Source organism: Muscardinus avellanarius (genome assembly GCF_963383645.1).
Source record: "Muscardinus avellanarius genome assembly, chromosome: 6".
Classification (NCBI taxonomy): Eukaryota; Metazoa; Chordata; class Mammalia; order Rodentia; family Gliridae; genus Muscardinus; species Muscardinus avellanarius.
Window position 1 is genome coordinate 132528326 of NC_137791.1, and position 10827 is coordinate 132539152.

General features: G+C 42.9%; 1 protein-coding gene across 1 annotated transcript; it reads left to right on the top strand.

The window, feature by feature from the left end:
- Positions 1–2746: 2746 nt before the first annotated feature.
- HS3ST1 (heparan sulfate-glucosamine 3-sulfotransferase 1) lies at positions 2747–3685 on the top strand (the record flags this gene model as incomplete). Its single annotated transcript, XM_080697463.1, has 1 exon — positions 2747–3685. Exon 1 carries the CDS (start codon positions 2750–2752, stop codon positions 3683–3685), a length of 936 nt encoding a protein of 311 aa, XP_080553589.1. The 5' UTR covers positions 2747–2749.
- Positions 3686–10827: the final 7142 nt, after the last annotated feature.

The following is a 10827-nucleotide window of genomic DNA, read 5'->3' on the forward strand; positions in this document are numbered from 1 at the left end:
AATAAGAATTTCAGACCTAAAATCCGTTGCATCAATTTGGTGTTGAACCAATTGCATCTGTTCTTGTGTCCTGAGTGTGAATGCAGAATTCTCTGAGGATAGCAGTGCCCATCACAGAGAACACAGCTCTCTAGTAGGAAGTAGTTAGTGCCTCCCTGGATTCAACTTTTCACCCTGATCATGGGAGGACACACACACACACACACACACACACACACACACACCTGCGTGTGCACAAAGACACGCATGCATACACATCCTAATCATGTAAGAAGTAAACAAGACTGGTTGCCTTGGCTAACCCACATGAACATTTCTGAAGAAAGTAAAATCTGAAACAATCTGAAACTCTCAGTTAAGTAAAGCAAATGACCATGACACTGAATTCACAACCTATAAGCAGAACCAACCTAAAATGACATCTGGCTTGGCTCTCCCACCATAAACTATTTTTTACCCCTGAAGATTTCTCATGTCTGATTTCTCAAGTTCTCACTCCCAGAGTGCTGTGGTTCTTAACTGGCTCCCATCTTGTTAATTGCTCAGTTTTTAATATATATTTTCAAGGCAGATAACCCAGTATCTGGTGGAGGTAGATGAACTAGTTTGATCATAAAAACAGAGGCCCTGGGTTTTGTTCTTTGTTTACACTTCTGAATATGTTTGTTTGTCTATTTATTTATTTATTGTGGTACTGGGAATGGAACCCAGGGGCATTCTACCTCCAAGCTACATCCCCCAGCCCTCTTTGTGGTGGTGCATGCTTGTAATCCCAGCGCTTGGGTGGCTGAGACAGGAGGATCGCACAGTTTCAAAGCCAGCCTCATCTACTTACTCTTTATTTTGAAACAGGGTCTCACTGAGTTGCAAAGGGCCTCACAAAGTAGCTCAGGCTGTCCTCAAACCGTGATTCTCCTGTCTTAGTTTTCTAAATGCTGAGATTACGAGTGTGTGCCACCACACCTGCCTGAACAAGTTTTTAAGTACTGATGTGAATGTTATTCCCATTATCAAAAAGACATGAACCCTTTTGATGATGGAGAATATTATTACTGGCTTTATAAGCACTATAGTCCCCATGTTGGGCCTGTCTCCAGCCCTCCCTTTAATTTGTTTGAACAGAAATCACTTAAATGAGTGCTTCCAGTTTCCTCCTTTGGGAAGAGTGTCAGGTTGTGTGTTGGCTCCATGAAATAATCAACTATGACTTGTTCATCTTAGGAGACCCTTAGTATCTAGCCCAGCAGTGTCTGTGTCCTTGAGGGACTTTATTGTCTAAATATGACAAGTCTCAGATAGGTCAGTGTGGTATAAGGGTTTGAATTTGGTTTGAATGCGGCTTTGAATTTGGGCTTTGGATTTTGAAATGAACCAAATATGTGTGTCCTCAGACAAGACCGTCATCTATAAAGCGATGGAGATACTTGTTCTTCTTTTCTACCTCACACTGGAGGGTTGTAGCAACAGTCAACAAAGCCAACTGTGAGCCACTTTATAAATAGTAAAGCTTGGTACACAAAAAAGCTTTTAGCTCTTTCTAGAAGCCTCACCTTTGGATCCCTCTAGGCCCACGTCAAACATCTCTTCTACTCCGAACACTTTCCCAGTGGTTTCCAGGCAAATGAAGGAATGTATGTCTTCCTAGGACCCTCCCTAAGCTGCAGTCATAACATATGTCACCCTGCTGCCTGCAGCCAGGTTGCATCAATAATGTTTGCCAAGTTCATTCTGTAATATGAACCATCCATCCCCAACTTAAAGCCTTAATCACGTATTCTTGCACATGAGCCAGGAGGGTCTTGCTACACGCGGTGGACTATGGAGTGACCGCTACCCAGAGCTCTCATTTAGTCCCTGAGATCAGTGTCGAGCCAGAGTACCTTCTTTTCAAGGCAGTGCCATAAAGGCGAGGCCTCTTGAGGAAAGTGTGAGTTAGGCACATGTCACATCTGCTCACATGGCGCCATGTGTCTAGTTTTTAGTTTTGGGGATGCATGCTCCCCTGCAGTAAAGCCATGCAAAGGCAGAATGTTGGGGGAGCACTGGGATTAAGCATTCAATTTTCCATACAGGTTCAACGGCCCGATTAGGTTAGGAGCCCCCGATGGCAGGATTGGTGTGCAGAACCCAAATCTGCTACTCTGTCACCTGCCCCTGTACAAAGAAATGCTAAGCATTTCCTTGATAACTTATTGTGTTTCAAAGGACTTTTCCAACCCTTTTCTTGATAGCATAGGTTGTCAAATTATGGCTGGTGGGGCAAACCTGGCTCTGTTTTGGTCCTACTACGAAGCTAAACATGTGAGTGGTTGCAAAAATTAAAAAAGGAGAATAATATGCAATAATTCGGACGAAATTCAAATTTCAGCATCTAAAAACGAAGTGGCATTGGAACGCGACCACGCCCATTCCTTTGTCTATTGTCTCTGGTTGCTTTAAATTGGTGACAGCACAGTTGGAACTGGAGTTGCCATAGATACCATATGTCCCCCAAAGCCTAAAATATTTACTCTCTACCCTTTGCAGAGAAGGTTTGCCACCCCCTGCTTTATAGCATAAAGAAAGGGAGGGAGTCCCAGGGAGACACACCCAAGCTCATGCAGCACCCAGGATACAGTTATCTGTTGGATGACACCCGCGTTTACTATGAGTTAATATTTTCTTCCTTTCTTCCCTAGTAATCCGCAGCCTGCGATCTTCATGACCCAGCGGCGTGTGGCCCCGTGGTGAAGCCATTTCGGTGTCCGGCATGGCCCTGCTGCTCCTGGGCGCGGTGCTGCTGGTGGCACAGCCCCAGCTTGTGCCTTCCCGCCCCGCTGCTCAGGGGACGGAGCTGGGCCAGCAGGAGCTTCTCCAGAGAGCTGGCACCCCGCAGGATGACAGCCCAGAGGGCGCGGCTGCCAACGGCACTGCGCAGCAGCTGCCCCACACCATCATCATTGGGGTGCGCAAGGGCGGTACCCGCGCCCTTCTGGAGATGCTCAGCCTGCACCCCGACGTGGCGGCTGCCGAGAATGAGGTGCACTTCTTCGACTGGGAGGAGCATTACAGCCAAGGCCTGGGCTGGTACCTCAGCCAGATGCCCTTCTCCTCCCCGCACCAGCTCACGGTGGAGAAGACCCCCGCCTACTTCACGTCGCCCCAAGTGCCTGAGAGAGTCCACAGCATGAACCCCTCCATCCGGCTGCTGCTCATCCTGCGAGACCCGTCGGAGCGCGTGCTGTCCGACTACACCCAAGTGTTCTACAACCACCTGCAGAAGCGCAAGCCCTACCCGTCCATCGAGGAGTTCCTGGTGCGGGACGGCCGGCTCAACGTGGACTACAAGGCGCTCAACCGCAGCCTCTACCACGAGCACATGCAGAACTGGCTGCGCTTCTTCCCGCTGCGCCGCATCCATATCGTGGACGGCGACCGCCTCATCAGGGACCCTTTCCCCGAGATCCAGAAGGTCGAGCGGTTCCTGAAGCTGTCGCCCCAGATCAACGCCTCGAACTTCTACTTTAACAAAACCAAGGGCTTTTACTGCCTGCGGGACGGAGGCCGGGACCGCTGTCTACACGAGTCCAAAGGCCGGGCGCACCCCCAGGTGGATCCTAAACTACTCAATAAACTGCACGAATATTTCCATGAGCCAAATAGGAGATTCTTTGAGCTTGTGGGCAGAACATTTGACTGGCACTGATTTGCGTTGAGCTAGGGTTCAGAACCTTTGCTCTTGTAACTTCTGGTTGTACGTCTAGGGGGAAGAAAAGAATTTTAAAAGGGCATTTAAGCTATAATTTATTTGTAAAATCCATAAATTACTTCTGTACAGTATTAGATTCACAATTGCCATATATACTAGTTATATTTTTCTACTTGTTAAATGGAGGGCATTTTGTATTGTTTTTCATGGTTGTTAACATTGTGTAATATGTCTCTATATGAAGGAACTAAACTATTTCACTGAAGAAAAAAAAATTTTTGCAGACATAGTCTTTTTTTTTAATATAATTATCTTGCCCCCAACTCAAAAATAGCTGTCTGTGTTGCTCTCACTGCAGAATCTATATTCTTCTGTTGCTTAAAAAAAAAGTCTTTTCATGTCTATTATAGTCTTCTCTTCCTCCTCTCCTTTTTAAATTGCTCTTTTAATTTTTAATATCTTGCTGTGGTCATCAGATTTATTTTTTACTTGCACCGTAAGAATGCTCTTCACTGAGATTCCCTATTATTTTTTGAAAGTGACAGTTTTACCCATTCCCAACATCAGCCTGAGAGTGAATTTTAACCCTACCTCAGCTCAGATTTGATAAGGAGATATTAAGAATGGAGAAGCAGGTAATAGCTTTCAAGAAGATAGCTCAGATTCACCTTTGCCTCGGGAATATCCTTCTGGCCTCAGCATTGGGCAAAACCTACAATAAGCAGGGTTAAATCTTTGACTTTCAGAATGATCATGGGCAGAATAATCTTTCAAATTGATCTGCAGTATGTTCTGATCACATATACTTGGCTCTACAGGGCAACTGACCTCCGGAAATCCATGTAGGAAACAAAAGCTGCAAAATGTATGGTGGTCTCCATCCTTTAGCACTTTTGCTTAGTCTGAGAGTTTCTATATTCCCTGAAAGGTCAATATGCATTAATGGACACATATCTCATACTCATTGAAATAGACATTTTTTTTATATGCTTTAAATTTTACTCCAAATTAGGAGTCCTGAATGTGAAAGTCTAAACTCCGGAGGGCTGAGGTGAAGAAGTGAAAATGGCATCCTTGAGGGTAAAGAATGAGGAAGCCCTCACACCTGCACCCACAGGTGAGAGTTTCACTTCTCCTGAACAGCCATGGCCGGCCCCCCGGGTGGCCTCAGAGCTTGCTTTGCCCCTCATCTTTTTCTCATTCATTCCTCTATCACTCAGTCTCCTGTAATTTAAATACATTGGGTTTTGTTCTTATAAGTGTAAAACATTTATTACACCAAGAAAGAAAAGACAAGCAGGCAAAACAGCAGCCTTTCTGGACACTGGTTTATAGTCAAGGAAGAGTAACAGGCATTACTGATCATCTCCCACACCAAAGAATACACAGACATTTTCCAGAGGAACCTTGTGATGAAGGGGTTATTATGAAAAGTTCAAAGAGGTTAGCAGGCCCAAGAGCACGAGGACCTTGGCCAGAGTTACCCTGACTGGAAGCCAGGACACAGCTTACTTATTCATTTATTCATTTATTTCTTAATGCCCAGCTGTTTCTGAACTCAGAAGGAAAAAAAAAAAGTCCCAGAGACCATTCTCCCTGACTTGACCTGACATCTCTTTCCTGGTGCCAAAAGACTTCCACCTTCAGAGGTGTACCCATCTAGAGGAAGGGCAAGAGGGAGCCTGTATTTTTTTTTTTTCTCAGCAGCCTTATCAGGGAAATGAGTCATCTTGGTTGTATTTCAGCTGCTCAAGCTTGATCTGACCTTAGCATGGCCCACGCTCCACCCCTGGTAGTGCACAGATAGCATAAAGCATGCCTTCCTCTATGGAACCCATTAAGGTTGTCATTAAACTACCATCTCCTAAGAGGGAGCAGCAGAAATATTTAGAGCAGATTTCCTGTAGACAGGGGGCTTTGCAAGATGCAGAGTGCTTTTCTCTGTAGCACATCATTGGCTCTTGCTTTGATCTCACTCATTTAAGAGCTGAAAATATAAGAGGGCTCAGAAAGGTTAAATCAAGTTCCCAAGGCTAGCCAGGATTGTGGTGACTGAAAGAAAATCCTCCGATGATAATTACTGTTGCCAAATACAATGGCCTTTGCAAAAGCCATTAGATGCCTAGGACCACAGATACCTATGTCCTAATGAGGATGTCAGAGCTTAAGCCTGGACCATTAACAGCCAGGAATGAGGAAAGACAGGATCAGCACTAAGATGTCATCCACCTGCTGGAGCTGACTTAGTTGATGGCAAGAGGTAGTCGGGTGTAAATTGGTTTGTGGATAAACTTAATTGTTGATTTGTAGGTGTACAGTTATTTTTTTTTTTTTTTTTTTTTTTTTTTAGTGGAGGTTGAACCTAGAGAAATTCTACCTCCAACTACACCCCAGTCCTAGTTGAATTTTTTTTTTAAATTTTGAAACAGGGTCTTACTAAGATGCTAAGGGGCCTTTGTAAGTTGCTAAGGCTGGCCTAGAATCTGCTATCTTCCTTTCTCAGTCTCCCAAGTATCGGAGTTGTAGGTGTATACCACCAAGCCCGGCTGGTAGAGAATTGACAAAAGAAATGTTCACATGTGTCTACCATAGGCAAAGGGTGCAGATTTCCAGTAGCAACATCTGCTAATTTTCATTTTTTGCAGTACTGGGGATTGGACTCAGGAGAATTCTACCTCCAAGCTGGTAGGCCCAAAATGTAGATACTCGTGAGCCAAATGGCATTTGTTCCCTCCTGAGCATGACTAATACAAATTTATTAATAAAGAGACTGCTGCCAAGTGGAGGATGTGAGACTTCTGTCCCTAGCCCAGGCCCATGGCAGCCTGGGGGCCCCATGTGGCTCCTTCCAGAGAGGCATCTGTGCATAGCCGAAGCTAATGGACTCAGAAGGTGTACAATACTTGATGATCCTGACTCAGGACAGTGCCTGCCTCCTCCCTTCCTCCAGGAATCAGGTAGTACTGATATCCTTTTAACACTGTGTCATTATCAGCTCAGAGCCTGGAAATCAGCTGGCTTAGGAAAGTGATGATGTGCATAGGCTGCCTGGCTCCTCTTTTCCTGGAGACTGTCACTCCAGAAGATGTATACTCGGTCTGCCTGTTGCTTCCAGGAGTAGGGTCGGAGGTCACCACCATTCATTAAAATTGTATTTTTCTTTTGAGTTCCTCTTAGGTGCTAAGCACAGTATTAATTTCTCTAGAATACACTAAGAAAATGCAACAGGAAATAGCAATCATGAGTTATTTATTCTGGGTTGGTTCTGTTAAGAGGACAATAGTAGCTAGGAGCAGAAGGGAAATGACCTGGAGTTCTGTGGTATGCTCCCTAACTTGACATTTAATTCTGTCACATCCCTGAAAAGAATCAACTAACCCTGTTGTATAAAGGAGGAAGCGGATCTAAGATAATGTCTTGCCTGCAAGTCTTCCTTATAGAAGAAAGTTTTCTCATTATAAGGCATCACAAAGTTAAGGCCTCACTGAGACATAGTATTACTTCTCAAAAAGAGTAAGAAATGAAAACTCTTTCCAAAGCTCACATGACAGAGCTATGACCAGAGTCCCGTAACTTGTGGGTCACAGAGACCCTGCCCATTTACCTTGTGAGGAATCTCCATGGAGTTGGAGCTTGAGAAGCAATGATGATAGCCAAGTAGGATATCCTGGGTAAGGACAGCTTGAGGATCAGGCAGTTGTGATGGGGAAAAATAGAAGGCAAGAAACAAGATGCAGGAAAGCAGGTTCTTTAGGGGTCAAAATGTGCTGAATGGGTTAATCACTACCTGTCAGGCACTTCCAGCCTTGACAGCTGCTTTCTGAGACTGAGGTTTTGGAAGCATACTTAGCAGGCACCTGTGTACCTTTGTTCCTATACAGGTGTGCCTGTTGCATAAAAATAACTAGCAATGATTGCACACCTGATGTATGCTTGGTATTTAAATATGTCACCTCTAACCCACAAAACAATTCTGAGACATAGGCTATGGCATACTAATTTCATAAAGGAGGAAACTCAGAGACTAAAGAGTTTGCGAGTGATCACAGAGCCTTTGCTTATAACAACTTGAATTATTTTTTCTCCAATATCCCAGCTCTGATACCTTTCCATCTATCCAACTGCTAGTAAAGGGAAAAAATGTAAAGAATGAGTGTCTGTGCAGGAGGAAGATCCACAAAGGACAGTATATGCATCTAGAATGTGAGGTTGGGCAAGTGGGGAATGAAAAGGCCACCTTCAAGCAGAACAGTGACTGGACTTGATACCACAGGAATATGATAAAACATGGCCCTGTCAGCAGAGGTTCAGTAAGGAAACCTGAGCTGGAGCTGAAGGCCACAGGAGAGCTCGCACAATGGTGAACAAGGAGAGGGCGCAAGGGTTAAGATATCACCTAATGTACCTACTCGATGGGAGTATTTTGATGTAAGAAGTAGCCCTCGTTCTTTAATTCACCCTCTTATCAAGTTCTTTGCCTCACTAAAAAAAACTAAAAAGCAATTAGAGACTGACACTTGAACGTGAATTTAATTATTGTCCATGTGGCCTTGGATTTAAATTCTCAGAGCCTTGATTTTCTTTGTGATTAAAAAAAAAAGGAATGACCTCTGGGCGTGGTGGCACATGCTTGTAATCTCCACGCTTGGGAGGCTGAGACAGGAGGATCGCGCAGGTAAGCCAGCCTCAGCTACTTAGTGAGGTTCTCTAACTTAGTGAGACCCCGTTTCCAAATGAAATATAAAATAGGTCTGGGAGTATAGCCTGACAGTGGAAATCCCTGGGTTCCATCTCCAGTACACACACACACACACACACACACACACAAAAAAAAAAAAAAAAAAAAAAAAAGGACAATAACTTCTTCTTCTTTGTTTGGGGGAAAATTCAATGAAATATAGTTGGTAAAATCCATGAAATGGTTTGTTTGTGGCAGAGTGATTAATGGAATTTAGGAGCTTTGGGAGACAGACCCAATTTTTTTTTCAGTACTAGAGATGGAACCATGGGGCATTCTACATCTGAGCTACACTACCAGCCCTATTTTGTTTTAAATCTTTTATTTATTTATTTATTTATTTATTTATTTATTTATTTATTTATTTATTTATTTATTTGTGGTACTGGGGTTCCTGGAAACCCTTCTACCTCCGAGCTACACTCCCAGACCTATTTTATATTTTTATTTGGAAACAGGGTCTCTTAAGCCAGTGAGGCTGGCTTCAAACCTGCGTGATCCTCCTGTTTCCACTTCCCAAACGTGGGGATTACAAGCGTGTGCCACCACGTCTGGCTTTTTTTTTTAAATCATTTTTAATTGTGAAACAGAGTCTCACTGAGTTCCAGAGGGCCTCATTAAGTAGCTAGGCTGTTCGAGAACTGCAATCCTTTGGTCTCAGCCTCCTGAATGCTGAGATTACAAGCATGTGCCACCACACCCCGCCCCAAACTGATTTTGAACCAGTCATCAAAGATTCTTTTCCCTCTCCTCCTCCTAGCTATGTTACTATAGCCATTGTCATTAATGCCCCATCCAGATTCTATTTCCCAGGAAAGCACTCCCATCCCCATATGCTACAGGGTCTCACTCAGTTGTAAAGGGCCTCACTAAGTAGCTGAGGCTGTGTTCAAACCGCAATTCTCCTGTCTCAGCCTCACAAATGCTGGTATTACAAGTGCGTGTCAGCATTCCTGGCTTGGGATGGTTCTCAAAGGCTCACCCTGAACTGTTTTCTGAAGGATGCCTCTTCATTAGCAGGAGCTGCCTTATGTGGAGATGCCCAGAAAGTAAGGTTCTCTCTTGGGGGTAGGATGAATCAAACTTTGACTTCATGAAATATTTCTGGATCCCTCAAATATGAATAAATCATTTCAAAATATGAATATATCATTCAAAAATGATAGGAATATATCATTTCAAAAATCTTACCCGACAGGGTATTGTATCTCTGTTTGCTAAGTACTGCACTTGAAATTAGTACATAGATTTATCTTCCTCTTAGTTGCAACATCCTGGCCACACATACAGTTCCTGTCTAGAAAGAAGCAGAAAGGTAAATGGAAAGAAAGTACATGTTTGCGGATTGAATGAGAACTCTAGTCTAGCTGTCAATCTAATATGAAAACCCTCTCCACACACCCCAACCTCATGAACTGGCCTCCTCTTGGGAATGTTTCCCCTGGTCTAAGAACTGGTAGGTATTCTACAAACAATGACTTGTTTAATTTAGTCTTTACAAACCTCTGGAGAAATAATTCAAGGTTTATTTTTTTGCTTATCATTCTATTGCCAACAAATAGTGCAATACTTGTCACAGATGATCCACATATATATTAGCTAAATAAATCATTTTAATGCCCAAGTTTTTTCTACTTTATCATATCTTAGAGCCTCCTCTTTAATATTCAACTAATGGATAGTTCAAAATTCTCCAAGAAAACGCTTCACATTATCAATCTGGCTATTAAAATTTTTTCTCACTGTACTTAAGCCTGTATTTCCCTAGTTTCCTTCCATGGACCTGAGCTTGACCTCACTTAGGGTCATAATAACACATCTAATGCCATATTCTTATATTGGCCTCTGGAAAGTACAGTAGTCATGGTTTCTGAAGATTTGAATTTAGGGGGTTAGGTAATTTTTGTCTTAGCATTTTTTGTGGTTAAATTATATTGGACAATTTCCTGAAAATGTCTGAATTTCTGATAAATTTCTAGAAAATAGGAAGAATGATGGATTTTTCCCATATCCTATGAGTATTTTATGGATAATGGACAATAGACAATGTAAGAGATAATCATTCCATAAAAATTCTTCAAACTTATTGAAAAATAACTCCCTCCAATTTTTAGTTATCTTTCATTGCTGGTGTCATCTTCTATGGAAGATAAATGAAAAAAAATAACTGAGAGTTGAATAGTAGCTAGGTAGGCTATATAAGTATTACCTCATGCAAATTTCAAATTGATATATGAAGCTGTTCCTACTGCTAACCTTATTTTATGGGTGATGGAAACAAGGCACAAGACATTACTTAATTTTCCCAAAGTCTTGACTGATAACTAGTGTAGTCAGAAGTGTTCCTTGGTCAGTCTCTTGGTAGCTAGCTTACTTAACCTCCAGGCTACACTGCTTTTAA